We start from the raw sequence: 25,621 nt of genomic DNA, 5'->3' as shown, positions 1-25,621 counted from the left end.
AGGTTACTAACAACCACGCTTACTAACAACGCTGGCTTGTACAACCACATGCAAAAAATATGGTAAGTACAGTCTGGGAACTTTCTGACACCACCTCGTTTTCTTCAATGATAATTCTGTTCGCCAGAATAGTAAAATTTAGAAACAATTGTTATCTGTTTGATATCGTATTTATGGCCACAAAAAATCCAGGCAAAACACAAAAATAAAATTGTTATGAGAATTTTACCTGTTTTTTTGAAGAGATTGAAAGTTTTATGGATTGAGTATAATAATGTTAATATGTTATGTTATGTTAATGTTAATAATGTTATGTTATACAATAGTGAAATTACTGTCCCAAATATACAAAAACCATTTTAGATGAAGAGAGTATAAAGCTTAACTAATTATTTTTCACACGTTTCTGATGCAAACTATATAAATAATCAGAAACTAGTGAAATGATCGACTACTTTTCACTAGAGACTCATCTAACATGGCTGTATTATGTAAGAATATCCACGAGACAATGAAATAATCCATTAACTGAACCAACCTTGGCCAGACTCGAGTTTAGTTTATTTTAGCTAAGGTAGTAGTTTCAATTTTAAGCACACAGTCTACTATTAATATAAAACAAAACTATTTTAACACCACAAACAAACACTCTATGATAAAAAAAGTACTGCTAATAAAAAGAACACAAGTTCAAAAGAGAAATGGTTCCTCATTTTCATTTTATCTTGTACATAATTGGGGAAATTAAAAGGTGTAAATAAAAAATAAAAAAGAGCAGTTAACAAAATAAAACATGTTATATTGTTACAGCTATCTGTCATCTTCTACACTTAACCAGTCTGTATCTAGATCATCAAACGAAAAACTATTTTTCTTTGTTGGACTTTTCCTTTCTTTGTTTGATCTTCTCCTTTGTTTCGCTTTTAAGGGAACCTCTTTAATTCCCTTTTTAGGAGATTTCCTCCATTCTTCACCATTTACGTTAACATCGTTTGGACTTGTCTTGTGGTAACTTTTTGTAGGTGACGCTGGTTCATCAGTTTTCACACTAGCATCACTGTCTTCATCTACATCCATTTTTTGAACTTCTTCTAGGTCTTCCTCATCATTTGGTCTTTTTTCATCTCCCGTTTCCCTAAAAAGGTCACACATTTGAAGATTAAAACTGCATTATTACCTAACACAATAAGGCTACATATATTTATTTGTCGGTACTTAAACACCAAACTAAACTTAGAAAAATAATTTAGTAATAAGTGAAATAGGGATTAAATTAAAAATTTAAATTATACTGTAAGTATTTTATTTGTACGAGGGTCGTTCAATAAGTTCTTAGAATATCCTAGAGATGGCGCTCGGATTGAAAAAAAATGTTGTTTGTAAGGAGCATTATTGACAGCTGTCAAAATTTCAGCTCGATCCATCGCGTAGTTTCGTTGCTATTGACGATTGAAGTGAACTACTTTTGTTTGTTTATAATCATGGAGAAAAGCTAGTTTTGAGCGGTGATAAAACATTTCTATCTGAAAGGTGTAATGCCGAAAGAAATCAAATCTGAGTTGGATGCAGTTCATCTGCTCCTGTGTTTGCAACAGTTTACAATTGAGTAAATGAGTTTAAACGTGGCCGTTCATCTAAAAATGATGAACACAAATCGGGACGTCCAATGGAAGTGTCTACTCCTGAAATGATTGAATGAATCCAGGAAATGATTTTGAATGATCGACGAATTAAAGTGTGTGAAATAGTTGCGGCTACAGGGATATCACAAGGTGCAGTCACTTCAATTCTGCATGAAAAATTGTTAGTAAAAAAAACTTCTGTGAGATGGATGCTGCGTTTGCTAAATGAGGACAATAAAAATTGTGTGGTAAAATCTGAGGCTATTTTGGCGATTCTGCATCGCAATCCTACAGAGTTTATTTGTCGATACATCACTGTCACAACAGTGAAATTTTGAGGGTGAACAGGCGTCAAAGAAGGCAAACACAGTAAAATCGGCCCGCAAGGTGATGGCTAGTCTTCTGGGATGCACAGGGTATTATTTTCATCAACTACTTGGAAAAAGGTAAGACGTACTTCCAAAATTGTATTTTCGGACGGCTTAAAAAATTTGGAAAAATGTATAAAACTGAAAGGAGATCATGTTTTTAAAACTAGTTTTTCTATTTTTTATAAGGACTTATTGAACGATCCTTGTACATAACCATAAACAAATTGCCTTTGCCATTCTATTTTTGTAAGTGCTGTTGAACTAAGGCCAAATTCAAAATTGTATGTTGATTCAGTTTTATTACTCAATGTATGTTTTAAGTAAAATATAGCTGTTTTCTTAAAATATATCCATGTGTTTTGATGTTAATGTAACTTTTTCAACCTACAGTGTCACTAGAAAGTTTAAAGACACCTCTTCAAAACAACAGGGTTGTGCCTAGACCTTAAACTAACAGAATGCTGATTCGTATTAATATTTGGCTGTTTTAAGTTATAAACCTGTAATTAAACACTCCATTTGGGGTGATTCTTATATGCCTTGAATATTGAGACACTGTTTGGTGTTTTAGCAACTATTTTGTTTACTTTTCATAAATATCTACACAAAAGTCTGAAAGAATTTTACTATTTTAATTATTCTATCTAAAAGTTTACTTATTCATCAACAATGAAAAAAGAACTCAAATTATCATTAAAAAAAAATAATATGTATTCGTTCTCAATTCTAAGCTGTAGGTAATTTTATTCCTGGGCTCTTTGGGAACTTAATGAAAAAAGCTGGTGCGAAGGGTTAAAAATAAAACAAAAAAGAAGTTAATACTATTATTAATATCAAAGTATACTCTGATAAACATATCACACATTTAGTGTACTTACCTTGACACAGATAGAGATTTCATAAACGATTTACAGAAGAGGTGGATGTGGGGCATGGTGTGAGCTGGGTTTCTCAGGAGCTGAAACACAATGATATCGTATTTAAAGTGAAACAAATATGCTCTAATATGTTCATAAAAAGTAAACAAGCAGGACAGCGAATACAGAACCTATGGAAACTAACTCATTGAGGTTTGGGATGGAAAAAAGCATAGCTTCGAGCAGAAGAAAACTGTTACTTCTTCGATCTAGTCTAAGGTAGTAACGCTAGAAGAGCAGAAGAGGACATTCTAATTGCGTTGTCTCCACAGATTTTTTTTTTGTTCTCTTAGGACAAGAAGCTTATAAATTGCACTTAGTCCTGTAAGAACCTTAGCGCTGCTTCTGGAGTGACGGGATATTCAGGATGGGTAAGGTCAGGGAGTAGGGGCCACCTCCTATCGAGATCCTTGAAAGAATTAGGGCACAACATCTCAAAGTCATGTCTCCCCGGAAAATGGGGAGGCCAGCTCTGAACCAGCCTCCAAAGTCAAAGTTAAAGTCAAAGTAGGCAGGGGATGGCACACCCTTGTTCAGGCTAGCAAGAACCTCTGAGGTTAGGGAACAATACCCACCAACTCCAACAGTCATCTCCCACAGTAGACTAGACCTATTGAATTGCCCATGAAACCCAAGAATCTCGACATTTGCGATTAGTGATGTGCCACTCCTAGACATCCATGAGGTTGCCCAGATTTAAGTGACACATTGGTTTTTGCTGTGCCCAGTGGTGGGTTCAACTGGAAGGCATAAACCAGCCAGAACTGATCCCTGCTGGGTAGTCTCCACAGGTTAGTGGCATAGCCAAGATCTGAATTTAGGAGGAAAGTCCAACACATTACCTTATACGGTGAATTAGTGATATAGACGAACCTTTTGTTTTTTTAATAGTTCATATTAAAGATACAAGGCATTTGGAAAATGTCAACAAAAACTCAAGGAATGGGTATATGCAACTGATGATTACACACACAAATTTCATTATTTGTCCTTTTTTTTCCTGAGGGAAAGAGACGATTGTCCCCGCACTTAGTCCTAAAAGGACCTTTGCACCTCCCATACTTATATTTGTGTCCTCAGAATCTGAGACTTTTACAGAAGCCAATCAGATTTGAGGGTTCCTGTTCTCTGATGTCCTTGGGGCTGAGGAGATATACCCCAAGGAATCTTTTCCGAATTTTAGATATAGCAGGACAGTTTAGGCAAATATGCTCGGCTGATTCCTCCGCTTCTCTGCAGAGTCTGCATTCATCAGTCTGGCTAAGACCCAACCTCATGAGGTGTGTTCTAAGGGGGCCATGTCCTGTCAGCTTCCCTATTATCATTCTTATATCCTTCTTACTCTGATTTAGGAGAGATGCCCACCCTTTAGCGTAAGGAGAGATAAACATTTTTTATTACCTTAATGCTGAGGCCCTACTCCATTATTTGTCCTTACTGATTCAGCTTTAGCAAAGCCTATCACTTGAGAGGCTGGAAAAATTTCATTTCTGTCTGCACGATATCTTGAAAACGACATGACCTATAGCCTTGAAATTTTGTACGTCAAAACAGCTTGATTCCTCTCAACGGACTATGTTTCTTGCTCCAGGCTTAAATATCTTAAATAACTAAATATTTACTTGAATACATTGTGTTAACAAATCCTACAAAACACCCATTTTATGCACTAACTTGCTCACTGATAAAAATATATCACACCCTAAAATTTGTCCATTTAAGAAAGGTTAAATGTTAAGTACATAAAAGGTTTGATCAATAAAATAGTATAATAAATGGTAGACACACTGATGATGGTTCAATACCGAAACACGCGTCTGGAAATAAAATAATTTTTAAAAGGGTTTTAGCTGACCAGTTGACCATTCACTATACTAACATAAAGATGACCCTGTAATGTGGAGTTAATAACATAAAATGGTATAAATTACAACACGTATATATGTTCAGACAGACGTTACTGTCACTGCAGGAATGCTTAACGTAAGTATCGGGATTAAACCAGACAGAAGCGTTGTATCACAGCAGTAACTGTTCAGATTTATGTGTTCTTTACCTTAAGTGAAGGACATTTACATAAACAGCTGGCAGTATACAATACATCTCATTTATGCAAATAGGCAGATTTATACTTGCCCTCAAATGATTTGTCTTTTTATACCCATGTGTTTTATTTTTGTATGTAACAATTTAAATACACCATTCTGACTCAACTATGTTACAAACTGCCATGACAAGAGTTAAGCTCATACAATACAAATAGTGACTGATTAATGTAAATTAAATAATTAATTAGTTATTATATGTATTTGTTTACATGAAAATTTCAAAATGTCTCTAAAAGTAGTTGCAAAAAACAAATGGCTTTCTTGAAATTCACAGTAAAAAATCACTCTCATTCTGTGGGAACTTGTTTCTTGATAATAATGTTATACGTATCTTTGAGGAAAATATTGTGAAGCACCTTGGGAAGTATTAAATTGTTTAATTTATACTTTTTTATAGCAGTTCTACGAAGATGTTTTATAAAAATATTTTGAAGAAAATAAAAACCTCTACAAAACCATAGGATAACAAAGTAAAAGTACACCATACTAAATGTGTGTAGTATAACAGGCTTCACTGACGTTCAATGCTAAAGTTCAAGTCTATAGCTTATTTCATTATTGACACACAGCATGACAATCATATTGAAAAAAATATTTAAATCTCCCAATAAATAAAAAAGAAATTGTGTCAGCCTACTATGTGATCTCATTCATGTCTATGTTGATATAAAATTTCATGGAAAATTTCAAGTCTACAGATGAAATTTTACTCCAGATATCTAGCCACATGAGACATTCACATTTCTGTTCATTTATTGACTTTTACATCAGTGTTAAAATAATAAAAGTTTGCACACTAAGTCACCAAAAAAGTTATAATATGTTTCAATAGTTAGACTACATATTGTGTTAATATATCACATGTTATTAAAATATCTCTTAACAGTGTACTGAGTTTGTTTATAAATTTATTTATTCTACTATTTTCTCGTTGCCATTATGGTTACCCATAAAACCAACTTAAAAATGTTCACTAAAGCTCAGCCAAATCCTACTGAAAGGCAAGCACCATCATCAAACTCAGTGTTCCTCATTTAGAAAAGCACAGTTTTATGTCATAAGACATAAGACATTGTTTATTTGAACATAATCGTCAAGATCAGTACAATTGTCATTTTTTGTGTGTATGTGTTACAAAAGGTGTATATTTGTGTGTGTGTGTGTGTGTGTGTGTGTGTGTGTGTGTGTGTGTGTGTGTGTGTGTGTGTGTGTGTGTGTGTAGCATTTTCAGAGCGATTGGTATCTTCGTCCTCCAGTTTAGGGGTTGTAGTCCTCCTTCCACCTCAGGAACTCCTGCACCGAATAGAATGGGCGGTCCATCAGCCAGTTCATAAGTCCTCTTCAGAAGGATTTGATGTCTAGTTGGGCGACATGTGCTGGCAGCAAATTGCAGAACTTTGCACCAATATATGATGGCTTTTTCTTGAAGATGTTAAGGCGGTGGGCAGGTAGGTCATAAGTGCCAGCGTTCCTGGTTCCATAGTGGTGAATATTGCCTCGTCTTTCAAGGTTGCTTGTTCTTGCATAGATCGTGGTTTCAAGAATATATAGTCCCACGACTGTCAATATGCGTAGTTCCTTGAAAGCATTTCTGCACGAGTCTCTAAAGCACAGTCTTGCCATCACTCTTATTGCTTTCTTCTGATGGATGAGCACTCTCTGTAGATTGCCTCCTGACGAGTTGCCCCAGGCTGCAAGGCCATACCTCAAATGCGTCTCAAAAAGGGCGAAATAAGTTGTCCTTACAGTTTTGTCATCTGAGATCTGACTTCATTCTTTTAAGGACATAGAGCCCAGAGCTTAACTTACTACATACAGTGTCAACATGCCTAGCCCAGCTAAGGTCTTCATCAAGTGTGACACCAAGGTACTTTACTTCCTAGCATACTGCGAGCTCTGTCTACAGGCTAGTTCGTTTTCGGGATATCTTATGGACAGACAGACATAAAATTTTCCCTTCCCCTTGAGTGAAAGGCTACGCTATCCTCAGCCAACAACCATGTTCAACATGGAAAAACCAAAATATGTAAGTGCATGCTGGTATTTAATTTAAAAATTCTAAATAACACAAAACTAGCAATTTTAAGACTTTTGTTAAGGAAATAACTCCTTTATTAATAGAACCTTTTTATTATTCAGACTTTTGTTCAATAAGATCTAATTTTAAACTGTAGATATATATTGGACAAAATGTTCAATACTTTAATGGTGTATATTGTAATTGATAAATGAAAAAGAAATAGAGGCTGTTATATCTATTTGGCATTTATTAAGTATAATTAAAAAATGAAAATTATGATGATTTGCTAACTAAAATCTGATCTTATTCTAGAATAAAACCTACATCATAAGGTTCATAAATATAATGTACAATTATATTTAAAAAAGAAAAAAACTCACAGGGAATGATGGAAAATGCATCAGTAATTTTTCTGCTTTTACAGTACATTATTTTTTTTGCTAACTACAAAGTTATTTTATGTACCTGGGTTGCTTTGAATTAATGTTATGGTTATATTATATAAAGAAATCTATCTAACTCTATTATCATTATTAATAGTAAAATTAGCATAATTTCATTGCCAGGCTGGTCTACAAGTTTACTGTACCAAGCCTTCTTCGAATAATTAGTCTGAACACTGAGGTGGAATAGCTCAAATAAATCTAAAAAACAATACATATGGACAATGTTGAATAAAAATCAAATGTTAATATTAAAGTTAAAACAAATTTTGTACTAGTAAGTTACATATCAAAAAATATATTGTATTTAATTTTTACCACAGTAAATATGTACTATATTCCTTCTTTTTATTGCCAAAAAACATAAAAAAAACTGTGAAAACCTGTCAAGTATTTATTGAACCCTGAAAAGCTTGCAAACATAACAAAATCAGGCTGGCAATGTAAGCTGGCAAAATGACATAGCAAATTAGCTACGGCACTCAAAGGGTTAAAATGTTGAGATGTATCATTTCACATGTAAGCAAAGACATTTCATTTCAAAACAATAGATATTTTAAAATTAAAACCAGAACAAAAGTATTATTTGTAATTAACTAGATATAAAAATGGTATAATGTATAATATTTCAGATTTAAGAAAAGACAAGCCACTGATTAGTACAAAGTTGCTTATGCTGTTGATAATTAGGTAAATATTCCTACCACAACTGACTGATTACATTACACATCACGTGATCACTAATATTGGCTAATCAACTGAACCTGATTGATCATGCGTTAATTAATAATTGACGCCCTAATTGTGCACTCTGCTCATTATTTTATAATAAATGTCCCTATCACTTTGTCTAATATTAAAAAAAGACAAATTATACTTCCAAGAAGATTAAATTTGTTGACTTGTTTTCTAAAATGTTATGATAAAAATCATAGATATATCTTTCATTAAAAGCCATCCTCCAGCTCATCTTTTCAATCGTTAATGAAAGCTTATGTCTATAAAAATCATCTTGACTTATGTAATAACAAGCTGTACATGTCCACAAATTTATAAACGTCACTTCCTAGAAACATGTCTTGGTTTACTTACAACTGATATGTTGAATTATTAAGAGCTAATTAGTATATATAAACTTTCGTTTTTTGTACTTTTACGTTGATTATACCATATTTATTTTCAGTTTCACTGGTTTGTTACAACTCATATTTTGAATCTAGCTTTAAAAATATCAATACTTTCTTTTTTAAAGCAAATGCTATTTAATAAAATAATTAATTCTAAAATGTTTTGTGTTGTACCTGAAATGTTTGTGTAATGTTTTTCAATTTTTTTTCTTATTTCTTACTGGATAGTCAACAATTTTACTCTATTAAAAATATTACATCTTACACAAAAATAATGAAATATTAATTTTTTATTTTAACACACTCTGATGGTAATGCAAAATTGTTAATTCAACGTAAATTTAGTCTGTATAGTAAAATATTGTCATGTAAGCTTCTAAAATATTTTATTACGGTCCAACATGATTTCATTCCACACCATTGAAAGCTTAATTTTTCCTAATACAATTTTCTGAATAGCTAAACTGCTACTTGAAATTACCATTAATTTACTTAAAAAGGTTCCTAACTTTAAAGAGGTATATTTTTTACAACAAAACATTTTTATCTCCAGATTACACTAGATATTTATAGCATTTTATTTACAACCTGTATATGCTATTACTTTTTTAAATTGATTTTTCAAAACACACAAAAAATCAGAATATGTATAAACTTTATGATAGTTATTAAGTATTATAGTTTGAATAGTGCTGTAACAGGTACACATTTGAAAATAATGTAAGATTTATTAGCCACAAATACACGTAAATTTGATGTAGATATAGTAAGTACTAATGTTCAAATAGCAAAAATACTTCTATCATTCTTTTTCAGTTCACTAATTTCAAATTAGTTCTTAGTGCCAATCAATATACGAGTATCATATTATTACTTTAACATTATTATTATTTTAATCCTTAAATACCACAAAAGTACTCTACAGCCAAAAAAAACAGAGTGCATTACATACTGTAATGCACAAATAGAGCTAATTTTTCATGTCGACAATCCGATATGAATTAATAGCAAAACACATTCTACTGAAAAGAGATATCCTCGATTTAATTAACACTGGTGGGGAATTACCATTGGCAGAAGTGTGAATAGGAGTTTGTGGTGATAAATAGCTCAACACAATGGCAAGGGTGGCTCCTCCCCTCCCCTCCCCCCGCTCGTGACCACCCACCTACCCCGTCTCCACCACATTGCTGGAGTCAGCCAAATTATTCAGTGGTCTGTCTGTCCGTGACCGTGCCTGAGCTGCTGGCCACTGGTGAGTTTGAGTCGTCTTCTTCGTTAAAGCTTTAACCCCTACACTCGGCCGCACTTCACAACACTGCCACCACCTCATTATAACATCCTTCTCCAGTACACTAACTATAACCACTTAGGTTGTCCGTTTCTTTACATCAAATCTAAATCCAAAAGGTTAATTTTTAACAAGACTTCCCCAACTTAAAAAATAGTAAAACCAATCATTTACATTTTGATTTTAAAGTAAACACCTATAGTTTAACCTGATTTTAACTAGATTTTATTATTATTGTTATGTATTTTCGCCATTAAAATTCAAAAAACAAATTACAATTAAGTTGAAAACTAAAATCATGTCTACTGCTTAAAAAATATGTTAAAATAAATTTGTAAAAACTTTCGTTTGATTCTCTTAGGTAACTCTGTTTTAATAATGACTTAAATAAAACTGAATTCCAACAAATATATCTTACACAACACTTAAACCCAACTAAAAACATAAAACCAATTAAAAAAATCCCCATATTTCAGTAAGAGGAGCATACTGTTCGCCAGAAGTGCAGGTTAACTTTTGAACAAGACTTCCCCAACTGGGTTAAAAGGTTCTTTTTAAAACAGTAAAACTAATAATTTACATTTTGATTTTAAAGTAAACACCTAAATTTTAATCTGATTTTAACTAGATTTTATTATTATTTTTATGTATTACCGCCATTAAAATACAAACAAATTACAATTCAATTGAAAACTAAAATCATGTCTGCAGCTTAAAAAAATCTGTTAAAATAAATTTGTAAAAGCTTTTGTTTGATTCTCTTAGGTAACTCTGTTTTCATAATGACTTCAATAAAACTGAATTCCAACAAATATATCTTACACAACACTTAAACCCAACTAAAAACATAAAACCAATTAAAAAAAAATCCCTATATTTCAGTAAGAGGAGCATACTGTTCGCCAGAAGTGCAGGTTAACTTTTGAACAAGACTTCCCCAACTGGGTTAAAAGGTTCTTTTTAAAACAGTAAAACCAATAATTTACATTTTGATTTTTAAGTGAACACCTAAAGTTTAATCTGATTTGAACTAAATTGTATTATTACTTTTATGTATTATTGCTATTAAAATACAAACAAATTGCAATTCATTTGAAAAACTACAATCGTGTATGCAGCTTAAAAAAATATGTTAAAATAAATTTGTAAACACTTTTTCTTTATTAATTATTACGTAACTATGTTTTCATAACAACTTCAATAAAACTGAATTCCAACAAATACGTTATCTTATGCAACACTTAACCCAACTAAAAACATAAAATCAATAAAAACCCCCATATTTCAGTAACAGGAGCATACTGTTCGCCAGAAGTGCTGTTTAATGTTTGGACGTTTCAAAAACAGATCAACTGCTGTGTTTGGAATTCCATTTTGCTGGTGCCAAACTTGATTGGGTTTTAACTCTCCTATCTATGCTGTAGTGCCTTTTGATAACTTGACTGATAACAAAACAAGTCATATACTTTCTACTTAATTACCACAACACATATTATCTAAATAATCACTTATTGTTATCAATAAGATTATGCAACTTTCAGAGCATAGATCATAGTTTATTATTCAATAAACACTATCAATGTGTTAGAAAATTAGTATTAATCTATCTATACATTTTATTCGCATTGTAATATGTTAAATCAACTGCAACAACAGTTATTTATGATCAGTTCTATTTCAGTGCATAAGTTTATTTAGAAGAATAGCTTAGATCTATAGAGAAGAAACTCATTATTGCTAAGGTTTGTGATAAAAAGAACTTCAGCATAATTGGGGTTTTCTTTATGTGTTATCATAACACGGTAATAAATTATTCTTTTTCTTCTTGAAAACTCTAAAATAACTGATAACCTTACCAGCAATAACAAATCGTGACCTAAATGAGGGAAGAGTTTGCCTTGCTCTAACAAACAACAACAATCAATAATACAGATCTAAACGTATGGAGCAGGAGAAATTAATTCTGAAAACTGAGACAAATAAAACAATCCAGATCATTCATACAACATTACAATTTGGAAACAATTTCTGTTACATAATAATAAGACATGGTTTGCACTGAAAATTTAAAGCTTTGAGTAATTTTTGGAGTAACCCATTTTTTAATGCTTAAGTATTATTGACGACAATGTTCCTTTTTGAATCTTAAAATTAAATACTTTACTATATAGATTAAATTGTTAATAGTAGTATGCATGGTAATGATTTAACATAGGTTAATTAGTGTTGATAAATGACACCATTTCATGCACTAATCGTATAATGATCATAAATAAAAAGAATTTTGACTCTGACATTGACCATCTCTTAAATCTACCAGTAAGTTACTTGACAAGGCTGGATTTACAGCTTTTGGAATATGGAATCTATCTCCCACAAAGCCAATACTAAATATATGTTACAAATTTGGATTCAATTAGTTGCAGATTGGTGTTTTTTTTCACAGAAAATATATATATATATATATATATTTTGCTTTTCTTCATTTGAAAAAATTAAAACTTGCACAATATTTTAAAATAAAGAGAACAACGACATAATCTAGCTCAAGTAACAAAAATAGTTTGTAACTCAAGATGATGAAAACTCAAATTTATTTGCACTAATTGTTCTTGAGTTCAATTGATCAACAAAGCTATAAGAATATTAAATTACTTGGCTACAGATGATATTAAGTTCAAAGCAAAATATTGTTTAAAAACAATTGTTTGAAAACCACCGATGCTAGTAAAGGTGTTCATTAATACCGAACAATTTACGTTGTGTTTGCTGTATTAATTAATCATGTAGTAGAGACACTCTTGAGTGGGAGAGGGTTATGTTTAAATAAGGGGAGAAATGTTGGCAGGAGGGGAGGAGGGGGAGAGGAGGGAAATGGTTTTCTCTTCTCACCTGTTCTATGTACTACCATTTTAGCATTATAGAAAAATCAATATAATACACCATCGTCAGGGATGTATCTAGCATTAAGGGTTACGGGGCACACATTTCCAAATTTTTTAATTTAATTCGATTGAAGATGGTAAGTTTAAATCTAGATTATGTACCACATGAATACTTAGATAAATAATAACAACTATATTATACACGTATATATTGCATAAAAGATTCTTTGTATGATAATAAAATTACATTATAATTGAAAAGAATGTAACTTTGGATTACTAGAAATTCAGTACTATTAAATTTAATATCGAAATTATTGACTTGATTACTTTATTAAGTAATGAAATTGTTTTCAATTGGTTTAAACTTGTAATATTTTTGTGCGATATTAAATCACAAAAATATGTTACTAGTGCAATGATCATATTACACATCTGTAGATATTATATGGTAACACGATAATGTAATTTAATATGGTATGCACTAAAGATTATACTGATATCCCAAACTGCCTGCCCCAATAAATAAATAAATAAATAAAAATATATATATATATATATATATATATATATATATATATTATATTTATACTTTAAACCACACTGCAAGAATGTGAGTGTTGAAATTTACATAGATAAAGGGTGTCCCAAGAGAAATTATAAAGATGTTAGGTAATTCTACTATTAAAAATAAGAAAAAAGTCATATAAAAATGTCGCAAAACACTTTGCTAACTAGTTAAAATTGGAGAATGTCATGACATAAATGTTAGATTCAAGAATGAAACAAATTTAACCCTTTTAAACCCGGCATCCGATATATCGGACAGAGGTGGTCTAGCTAAAATGCCCAACGTCTGATATACCGGACGTCTCGTGAATTTAATGTAGCTGGCTAATAATAGGTCCAAATGCCATCAGTTTCGGTATAGTGATCGGTGAAGAAACGGGCTACATGCAAAAACAATAAACCTTCCAATTGGCATTGTATTTCATCGTCGTTGAGCGTAGTTTATTTGTCGATGTCAGCCGCCAGACGACTTCAGTTGCATTTGTTGTTGTATGCTGAGTTATAACCTCAATTAGTTTGAGTGATTGAAAGCGGTTGTTTTTCGTGTGATTTATTGTATTATTAGTAAAAACATGAGTAAACGTTGTAGAGAAAAGTCACCAGTGAGTGAAAACACTTTGATAAACAATATTATTAGTGATGAAGGTGCTATTTTTGAAGACAATGAACTGAGTTTATATAAAATGTATATATTGTAAATATTATATTATTTCTTTTACTTTTTTGAAAAATTAAACAAGTTTTAGTGTTACAATACAAACAATTACAATTAGTTTGTGTTATTTTACAATTGTTATTATTTCAAAAGTGCAAAAACAAGTATACATATCTGTATACATTTACTGACGTGTATGTGGAAATATATGAAGAAGTACTTATGCAGCAATATAATGAATTGGATATATCTCCTGCATTTATCAAGGAAAGTTCTTCAAATTTTGTGTGTGTAGTAAGAAATATGTGTACAACAAAACTGTTTTATTTTTCAGGGGCTACAATTTTTTTTCTACCCTTTATGTATGTCCAAATTATAAAAAATAAAAAACATTTTATGTATATATACGCTAAAAAAAAACCAATCATTCTGTAAAAGTACTTTTTAACTATTACATCTAAAAGTACACTTATTTGTGAACAATTTAAAACAAAAACCTGAACATTATCTTTAAAAATAAGAAAACTAGATGTATTTTCCCTCAATTCTGCACAACAGTCCTTTATCGCCATGGGCTTTATGGCAAGTCCATGGAAAAATGGCTGGGGTTAAAAGGGTTAAATAGAAATACCTGCGGCTTAAATAAAATGAAAATGTTTTTGATTTTAAAGTTTTTACATGAAAAATCAATTGTTATTCTAGAAATGTACATTACTTATGTTTTCAGATAAATGGCATTAAAACTAAATGTTTAGAAAAAATTAAGTTTTTATGTTTTAGCTTTATAATGATTAGCAAAAGCATACATTTAATGAATGAAAAATCTGTAGAATTTAATTCTAAACAAATTGATATATGAAATAAATCAAAGATACATATTTTCAAAAACCATGATTTATTTTACAAAAAATCTGCTTTTTATTGAAAAAAAAAATGAAGGTTGGTTATTTATTTTATATTTTTTTAGTTTGACTTATGACACACAACAGAAAAACACACTTGCCCGACATTAACTTCATCACTAAATCCATAATTTTATTTTTTACCAAGCCACAAAATTTCAAATTGAGATCTTAATTATTGTGAAAGTGAATTGTAATGACAAAAAGCGGTCCGGAATTGACATAGGTCCATTATCAAATAAGATATCTGGTTATTTTGATGGAGGTTAAGTAACACTGATGAGTCCATATTGAATAAAGTATTTCCACGTATCAGTATATGGTAGTCATAATATGAATGAACATTTTCCCACTGGACTAGACATTAAAAAAGCCAATAAAATTAGTTTGATACATTCATAATCTCTTGGAAATATTAGGGTATTTTAGTCTTCTATACCAGGTGTCCCTAAAGCCCCTCTCCCCCAATATTAAGCTTTGAACACAAACATATCAACCTACAATCATAGGGGGATGGGGATCATTATCACACAAAAATCATAGATTTGGAATATACGAGAACTTCAACCTGGCCCTAAATGTGGGTTGGGGTAAGTTAACATTTTAAACGTAAACCTCCATTAAGTGACACCTTATTTTGAAGACTATTGTAAAAGAAGAACAATACTGTAAACCAGAAGTCTTAATCTCAATCCAGTACAAAATGGCAGGCCACCAAAGTTTTAGTTAAAAAGATAAGCTAAAATCAATAGTTTTGTTAACAATAAATTTGTTTTAACAATTCAATACCAAAAATTTAATAATGTAATTGAGTAAAAATTGTTTTTACATAATTGCAGCCTCAAAGATTGTAATTTTAAAAATAAGCTTAAAAATATAAATTTTGTACACACTATCTATGTTAACAATTCGGTAATGAAAATTTGCAATTCAATAAAAATTGTTTTTACAAAAAAGCAGCCTTTCAAAATTTTAGTTTAAAAAAGCTAAAAATCTATATTTCTGTTAACACACTATCTGTGTTAATAATTCAGTAGCACAATTTTGTAATTTAATGAAAATTGTTTTTACAAAATTGCCAGCCTGTCAAAGTTTCAATTAAAAACAATAAGCTAAATTCTACATTTTTGTGTTAATAAATTAAATACAACAAAGAATAAATTTATGCAATTTTCTAATGTCCCGTGTTTTCAACATTAGAACTAAAAGAGTTCTAATAGAGATAAACAGACTAAACCCTGCTGGAACAATTAAGCATTAAAATACAGGCAAAGAAAATTGGAATGATATAACAAATATTACACAGACTCCCATAAGCTTGACAGAAAATTATGCTTAAAAAACAAAATACAATGTGTCTGTACTAGAGGAATCAAATGAAAAATTATCCCATTATACAAAAATAAATACTATTGTGTGATTTTTATTCAACGCACAATGGTTACATGAGTGTAATCACTCTCAAATTAAAACTACCATTGATTTGATAAAAAAAGAATGTTTTGCCGTGAGATGTATTTATGAAACCTATGAATTCCATCTACATGCAGTAATCAGCGATTAAGTTACTTTTTACCTCAATGGAGTAGACAATAGATCTGTAGTTCATAAAAGAGTGCATATTGATGTTTGTAACCCTGCCTTTTTTTATCCACTCATACAAACTATATTTTCTCTTGGCAAATACAAAATCTTGTAGGGAACAGATATCACGAGAATTGACACTCCCACAAAACAGTGTTCCAGCAAATCACTACAGTGACATAGGAAATTTCTTTAACCACTGGAAACACGAAGAAGAGCCTATTGCCATATTGTTCAATCTTGTTTTTCATGTGACCATGAAATGTTTCATCATGTAAGAAAGAGTATCAGATTTATAGGAAATAAGATAGAAATGGAAACTTCAGAAATGTTCACAAACATGTGGCGAATTATTTATTTCTATTTAAGCACCCAAGTGTGATTTTGTGATCATATAGAAATTTAATGAAGAAGATAGTATTTGTCTAATTTCAACACAATTAAAGTCTATTTGATTTATTCATGTACGTTATTTATCGTATTATCAAAGTCACACATGTTAATTATTTCTTGATACTTCTATCTCGGGCCACAGAATAGAAAGCGGAGTTTTAATTTTGAAATTAGAGTGAGGTTATTATTGCCATCGTTCCTAACATTTTGGTAATGAATTACTTTAAAACTAACATTACCATTAGTAAAACTACAGTTTACAATAAAGTAACAAGTAATTAAGAACAGAATTGATATTTTTGATTTCGTTTTGTAGCTCTCAAGAAAGAAACGATTGAAAAATCAGTGATGAGATTGCTGAGACAACTTGTGCCGATGTTTTTGGGACTGACAGTACTTCTGTTCAGCACTGTGTATAGCTACCCTGCCAGCAGTCCTGACATGGTGAGTACACTAAAATCTCAAACTTTATAACGTTTTGATAATGTTGTACAGGCAAGTCAATAAAACTAACCAACTAGATAAAAATCTTTTTATGTATGTTGCAGTTTCACTATTCTGTAATAAATTGCACTGCACGTTTTACCATTTGAAACTAAACAGCAAGTATTAAATAATACTATTAGTATTAACTATGTTTAGCTCAAGTGTGTTTAGTATCTTTTTCTATTCTTGAGAAACAAAACCACCACCATCTTTTGTGTTGTAAAAATCAATAATTACAGGTAGAAGTGTGCCCAAAGAACTTTGGAACCAGAACAGTTCATTTCTTCAGAACAGTTCACTAAACACGCCAAGTTATGGGCGTTCCGGCTCTGTTAAGCGGAATGATGAGGGTGCTAAATGTTCTATCCATTATTAATGACAGATCTGCACACTTAATTATCGTTATTAAAAACTTAAGAAAGGATTGTTTATGGTCAACACTCTGATATTGGAATTATTGTTCATTTCACTTCAGTCTAAACTCAGATGATGACTTTCTATTGAAATGCAATTGAACATATTGAACAGAGGTTCAACCCTGCATTTGCCGAGATGCTACTGCTCAGCTACCGATGATGTGATTACTTGCCTACCAAAATACATAATTTTAATATCTTTCATATAACTACATTATTTTCTCTACTTTTTATTTAAAATTATATAAAAAAGTTAAATATTTTATTTATTTTCTCCTTGAGTAGTTTTACATATTACACAACTAATTTTCATTGCAAAACAAGTATTAACATGTCTTATGTAACCCTGATTATTTAGAAGTGTGGTGTCGGCAGCTTCCACCAAGGCTTCACTTAGAGAAGATCGCCTTAGCTCTGAGTAAATTTTACAGTAAAATGTCACTTTTATCTTTTACAAAGATTCCAATTCCAAAGTTGAAAATCTAATGATGTGATAAAACTAACCTTCAGATAATGTTTTAGTACAAAAATAAGGAAACTAAATAAAATTCGAATTAATACTAATCTTTTATCACAGAGATAAAGATACTAGTCTTGCTCATAAGTGAACAGCATGATGTGTAATAAAACTATCTTGTGCACAAAATCAGTTCTGTTTACATACTTTGTAATACTACATCAGGTATCATTGGTGTATTCATTTTACGCTGTTACAGAAATAATGTTTAGTTTTGTTTTTTGTTAACGTTCTGTATAATATAATATATAAATTGTGCCGAATTTTGCATGGTCAGCAAATTGCATTTAGTAATTAAAAAATGAAATACTAAATACAGGTAAAAGTCAACAAAGCTCCTCTCTGTACAACTGCTCAAAACAAAAGTTTCTCCATGGTATATATTTTAATAATTTATAAAAAAAATAGATATACTGTTCATGTCTTATTTACAATATTTGTTTTTTATTAAAAAATATGAGATTTGAATATGTTTAAGTTTATAAATCACAACATTATGAATTCAAACAACACAAAAACAATAGGAAAATCCTCAACCACAAATCTTGAAATAAAGAGCAGGACCAAATGCTCTGGTAAAGCTGGGTTCCGACAATCGACAACCAACTTCTACCTAAATTGGAGTTACTTTGTTGACAGCTAAATGAGTTGACCAATGTAAACTTCAATTAAGTAGTTTTCCTTGTTCCGAATACTATTCAAATTTAAGTTTCGAAAGTTACAGAGTTCCAAACTAACTTGTTTGTATGCAAGGTAATGAACAGAGTAAACCTATGTAATATAAACTTTTGTACTAGCATATTTTGAATCACAAAATTTATTGATTTTGCAGCAAAAAATATTTACCATAAAAGTGATTTAATATTAAATTAATTAAATTTATACCGAGGAATTTAAGATCCTACATTTTTCCTTTTTGGCGATAGGTCTTAATAATCCTACATTAAAACCTAAAAAATTCTCTTGAGCATAACCTAAGACAATTCTTAAAATGTTGCATATAGAACAAAAATGGAAAAATGTCTAGATCAGTAGTATAATAATATTTTTGAGTCAAAATGAATGGGGTTGTGCCGTGATGGTGAGCAGACCATAACTCAATTTTAAGTTGTCAAATAACAGCAACCCACTGTTTATTGTTGAACATGTCAAAACAAGGATATTACCAAAAATTTGAAGTCTTTTATATGTTTTTGTGATATTATATGTAAAAGTTCAAGTTTAATACTCGTAAATAAAAATAAAATAAAATTCATGTTCCTAATTATATACTTTGACAAAATGATTGGTTATTGTGTAATTTGCTCAATATTGCAAAAAATAATTACAATTTAATATACAATTTTAGTGTGACTTTTGGAATGATTTTCCTCCTAGACTTTCTGAAAAATTAAAAGTTTTGCGAGAAGAAATAAATGATACGATCTTAGTTTTGATACATTGGATAGGATTAAATGAGTAACTTATTTTTTTAAAATTTTTATTTATTTTTTTTTTAATGAGGGAAAGAGCCTTGGTCTCTGCATTTAGTCCTGAAAGGGCTTTGTGCTTCTCTTATTGGTTTAAAACGTCTGCTTACTATAATTTATACTCATTTTTTGCATATACTCAGTGTTCTGGGTAATAAGAGTTTTGTAAAGTATGTTTGTGAATGTGTCTTTCCCACTCAGTATGTCCGATTTTAATTTGTAATTTTTGAATATTAGTTTTTAGACTTTTTAAATAATTCTAGTGACACTGCATGAAGAATAGAAATACATGTTTAAAGAATCACTCCTCCATAAGTAATGAAACCAAACAAATAACCGGACCTTAACCAAATGTGTCATGTAGGTCAGCTGATCAATACACCACAGAAAGGGTTTCCATTTAATATTGGGTCCATTTAAGAATAAAACTATGAATCCTATATTATTTTCTATTAGGGTTCATATTTTTATTCTTGAATAACCCAAAATTAAATGAATACCCTTTCTGCATAAAATCAATGCCACATGCAGCTGGCTGGCCTACATGTCAGATTTGGTTAAGGTCAGGTTATTTGGTTGGTTTATTATGTATGGAGAAATGATTCCTAAAACATATATTTCATTTGGGAACAACATAAATACATATATAAATTATATATATTCCTGTTCACTGTGTTCATCGGACCACATGAGAACCAGAAACTCCTGCAGACCATTTGATGTAAGAATTCCCTCTAGAGATGATTGGTTCACTGGAAGGAGATCCTTTATCCATTAAAATCTGGAAAGCATTCACGAGGAAAGCTCTAGTGTGGGGGTTCTATCTTCCTATGTGTAAATACACCGTCGTACTTCAGGCGGAAGTCACAGTTATAAGGGAGTGCCTGAGAATCTGAAGAAAGGTCTCAAGGACATGAAAATTGGCACCTTCACAGACAGCCAGGTGGTCCTTAAGGCGCTGTCCTCCAGTGAGATCAGGTCAAGATTCATCTGGGATTGTTACAATGCTGTCCAAGCTGGGTGGACTCAACAATCTCACTCTGTGGTGGTCCCGGCAACAGGAATGAGAGGTAATGAGAACGCTGATGCATTGGCAAATAAGGCATCATCGATGAAGTTCATGTGGTACCCAGGATACTTGCACGACAGGCAATCAACTCCTGGGCAAAGGACAAGCATCATGGTAGATGAGTTTAGGATGTGCAAGCTTGATTTGCTCTCTCATTTCAGAGAGGTTGCTCTACAGACATTACAGTTGGAGAGAAGTGTTTTGAAATGGATAAAAAGGCTTGCTAAAGGGCACTGTCATCTAAGAAAACATCTTCATTGAATGAGTGACTTCAACAGAAGTGTGTGTTTAGGCTGTGTGGGCAACATGAGAACACAGCTGAGCACATAGTTTTTGACTGTGATGAACTGGTGAGGCAGAGAGATCAGGCCTTTGCAACTCTGGTCATAGAATATGTGATACCTCACAGGGAGGTCATTGGTAAGTTACAACAATTCATCAAGTTTCTTGAAGAGGCTGAAATATACTGAACTTCTCTCATTACTCGATGGGGAGCGCAAAATGCCCTAGTTTTGGCCGACATGCTTAGGTTTTTGGGGCCGCCTCTTTTGAATTAATGAATGGCTGGCACTATTAGATAACATGGGATGTGTTGGAAGCAAGTTGCAGGGAACCGGTTGGATAATGTGGCCACTCCCATTTGATTACGTGTTTCAAACGTAAAATTTCTCCGTTGCACGTTTCAGATACATGTGACAAAGTCGCATAATGTGGCAGTGCCCTTTACAAATAAATGTCAAACTGGTCTAGTGAATAGTTTCTTTTGGAAAATTACGATTTAATAAACATCACTCATGTTTAATTCTCAAGTTTTGATTACAGGGTGTGGAGATAATGAAGACTATTCCCCAGTGGCACTGCCTGCGTCTCAGAACGTTCAACCTGGTGAAGCGTTGTCGAAACTACCGCAAGCACTGAACATCCCTGTCCGATAGGACTAAAACACAGTAATGGGCATGAAACAGAAGATATAAGCATCTTTATTTCTGCATCAAAATATACCAATCTAAATTCATTTGATGCATGTTAGGATGTAGGCGACACACAAGAATAATGATGCAATAGCATTGTAGTATTAGATACATGTTTATATGAATCTAAAAATAACTTTTTGGTATTAAGATTACTCTTTTAACTGTCCAAATTATTTACATTAGCCTTGTTCTTTAGCACCGTACTTATAATTACTTTTTTAAATTTGTATGAAATACATACTACTTTATACACATAGTTACTTCACTTCTCATTCAAACCCATTTAACAGCTACTTGGAAGATAAGTTATTTACGATAATTAATTATGAAAACCCAAGGCAGAAAATTAATAATTGTGGAGGTGCCTAAAAAATTTAATTTCCTTTCAACATTTATGCAATAATCACACATAGTAGACTAATATTTATAAATTGTGATGTATGTATTTGTTTATTTATTTTACATTTATAAATTAAAAAATCCAAGTGAATCTTAGAATTGTTAAACTCGTTGAAGTTTTTCCCAACAGATTTTACCGAAATGAGGAAGTGTTGTTTAAAATCACAGAAACTGCCAAAAATAAATGCAGGATTTCACAAAATCTTTGAAATTCCATACATATATTTTAAGTTTATACATTATTACAGGAAACCATGTCTGATTTTATGATAAAATATTATAGGAGAATGTAGTTTAAAGCTTTTAACCCTTTGAGTGCCGAGGATCGTTGTAAGCAATGGTTCTTCCTGGTGTGAAAAGTGCCGGACATCAAGACTGAACATTTTTATTGCACATCATTTTTCTCTTTATTTTTCAGCGTTCTAGCCGATACTGCTATAATCCAAATGTTTCAGTTCTGTTTTCCATTGATATCAACCTGCCTCTAGGTGGTTCAGCTGGTGTATTCCAATTGCATTTTTTGTTTTTTGTGTGTTTGTTTTGTTTGGACCTGCAACCACTGCGCTCTGCAGATGGTTTTTGTTATTATATTTAGTGACTTGTGCAATAAATATTTTATTTTGCAAATAATATTTTGTTTTTATTAAAAACACAATGATTAAAGTCAAATTTTTCAAGCAAATGACAAAAATACAGTTTTTACCTGACTTTAGGCCTAGAATTGTTTTTCAAGAATGGTTTTTAACTACAGTGAAACATATGAATCTCTATGTTTACTATTATATATTATGTTTATAATATTAGTATTTAATTTATATGCATATTACTTTGTGTTGAAAATCAGAGCTTTGTTTTGTTGTTGTTATATTTGAACAATATTTTTAAATTGAAAAATAAATATCATTTATAAGCCCAATTTATTCTTTTCAACATGGTAAACATTAGAAGAACATAGTGTTAAAATAAATAAAAATAGAGATGTTGAAAATTTTTTCCAGCAATTATAAAAACACTATGTTTTTCAATAGAGTGACAGACAGCACTTTTCATACAAGAATTGATATAATGACATGGCAGTAAAAAGGTTAATTTGTTAACATTCAGTCTAATTAAATTTGTTAAACTGACTACATAATATAGTTATATGAAATAAAAAAAGCATTGTTTACAAATCTTAACAGATGCGTTTCTATAGTAACTTTTGATATCAAAATTGAATGCAAATTATAAAATACATCTTCAAATTGGATATACAACAGTTTTTGAATAAATTAGGTGATAAACAAACTATTGTGAAGGTAAGTAACTAATTCAAATTAAAAATTTACTTTATTTCAACATGTTACATAGAAATCAAACCAGAACCACATGGAATTATAAACTAGATCCATATTTGTTCACTTTTAATGTAAGGTTATTAGATTATTTTTCGATTTTGTAGTAGAATATATAAATGACTAAATTTTTTTAAGTTTCCCAAAAATTCATAATATTTTTAATCGTTTTTGGAATTTGTCAAGAAGCTGAGAGCCAGTTTACTTTGTATAAGCACACAACTTGGTTTTTCTTGGAATCTATTGAGAAATTTATCTTAAAAAAGAAATTCATTATCTCACTACCTTTGGTGGAGATCAAAATGATGGGTATCAAAAGGATTAAAACATATGACATGATAGTATTCCAAGGATCATATTTTTTCTAGCTTGGCACACTTAAAATTAATTGTCAGACATTCATAAATATCAGTGTTATAAATATACAGATCCTGTAAGTAGTCACTCTTCTAGTGGTCTCTTTTTATCTAGTTGTATAACAGTGATATTGCTATTATTTATGCTTTTAAGATCAGTTTTAAATGTATAATCAGGAGAAAAATAGATTATACCTAGAGTGTTTTACAGCCCTAACCCCCTCCCCCCAAAATAGCATTTCTTAACCTTTTTGATACCCTTCCAATTTGACCTCCACAAAAGCTAGTGCGGTTGAGGATAGATTTACTTTTAGAAAAAAAATTTCTCAACTGATTTCAAGAAAAATCATGATGTGTTGTGGAGGCAGCGTAAAAGACTCTTGTTTTCACCACTTAAAATCTTTAAAATGGGGTATTACACAGAAAGGATTGAGACAATAGGACTGAGAGCCAAGGATAGGATTACTGCTATTGGTTAGGAAAATCAACAGACTTACCTTCTATATGCCTCCACCAAAAACCAAATCTGATAAGTTCCTTTTCTTCCTTCAAAATTCAACAAATCTCTTCTTACACGAAGGATTTCCTAACATTTGCTCCCACTGCCAAGTTAAACAACCTCATAATCTGAAAGGTCTACTTGTTAATCCCAAAATCCCTGATCTCAACCCACCTAACAGTTAAAACAATCTCAATAGAACCCATAGCTCATTCCAAGCATGAACAAGAATGAATAGTCACCGGTAAGTATAAACAAGCTGTACAAGTTATTAAGATGTAAAGATAAACCATTTCCTCAATACACTGTAAGCCACAATATCACAGACTTCAATAACGGTTTTATATCCGCAATAGTAAAATCATTAACAATAGACTAAAATCCCTCACAGTTAAGGAGATGGGAACAAGCATACCAAAGGGTTACAAAATCCAGAAATCCTCCAAACCTAAACCTCCCTCCAGCATGCCAACAGTTTCTTAGTTGATATATAAATATAGCCTAGAGTCTTTTAGAGTCTAGAGTCTAAGGTCTACTAGAGTCTAAAGTCAACTAGAGTCTAGAGTCTACTAGAGTCTAGTACTCTAACTAGTCTTCCTTTCAAATCAGTGGACCCTGGAAGGAAGTTTTCAAGGTAATCCTATTGATTTTCCTATCCATTGGCAACAAGTATTACACAAAATGGGTACTGTAAAAAGGTATTAAAATTTTCCTAAGAATGTGGGTTTGTAAGGAGGTAAGTAGAAAATTGTTAACAGTAACCCTACCCTATGGTATCTCATTTTAGAGGTCTTTACAAAAGAAGGATAACAGTGAATATTAAAGGTCATCAAGTTGATTATTCAACATAGTGTTCAGTTGAAGTAAGAATTTTATCTTAGCTCAAACGTTACTTATTTCGGAAAAGCAGTCAGAAATTGATTATCTTGGTGTAATTGATTTTATCTCATGAAGACCTTTAATTGATTACAGGTATTATTCAATGGATCATCTAATCACCCTAATTGGCTCCACTAGGGTAATACAATACTATGGAATAACAAGTTTCATCTTCAATAAAATTGAATAGTAGATCACTATTAATATTTGAGTAGAAATTTAGGATCTACACACACCTCTACTAAAATTACATCCTCAACTCGACTAAGAATTAATTCTTGTCTACCATTAATTTATTTGATTGCACCGATAATTACTTTAACCTACTGAGGAAG

At 31.4% G+C, this 25,621-nt stretch overlaps 1 protein-coding gene across 1 annotated transcript in view; it reads right to left on the bottom strand.

Moving 5' to 3' along the window:
* Positions 1-778: 778 nt before the first annotated feature.
* Positions 779-25,621, bottom strand: part of LOC124366411 (WD repeat-containing protein 75-like) — a 65,448-nt gene continuing 40,605 nt past the window's right edge. The window contains exons 14-15 of the mRNA XM_046822942.1: positions 2,872-2,951; positions 779-1,135 (exon numbers count right to left, since the gene is read on the bottom strand). Coding sequence (XP_046678898.1) covers positions 811-1,135; positions 2,872-2,951 — 405 coding nt within the window. The 3' untranslated portion in view covers positions 779-810. The remainder of the gene's footprint in view (positions 1,136-2,871; positions 2,952-25,621) is intronic.

Source organism: Homalodisca vitripennis, chromosome 7, assembly GCF_021130785.1.
Source record: "Homalodisca vitripennis isolate AUS2020 chromosome 7, UT_GWSS_2.1, whole genome shotgun sequence".
In the NCBI taxonomy this organism is placed as follows: Eukaryota; Metazoa; Arthropoda; class Insecta; order Hemiptera; family Cicadellidae; genus Homalodisca; species Homalodisca vitripennis.
The sequence above is the reverse complement of the archived record's forward strand: the minus strand, read 5'-3'. Positions and strand labels throughout refer to the sequence as shown.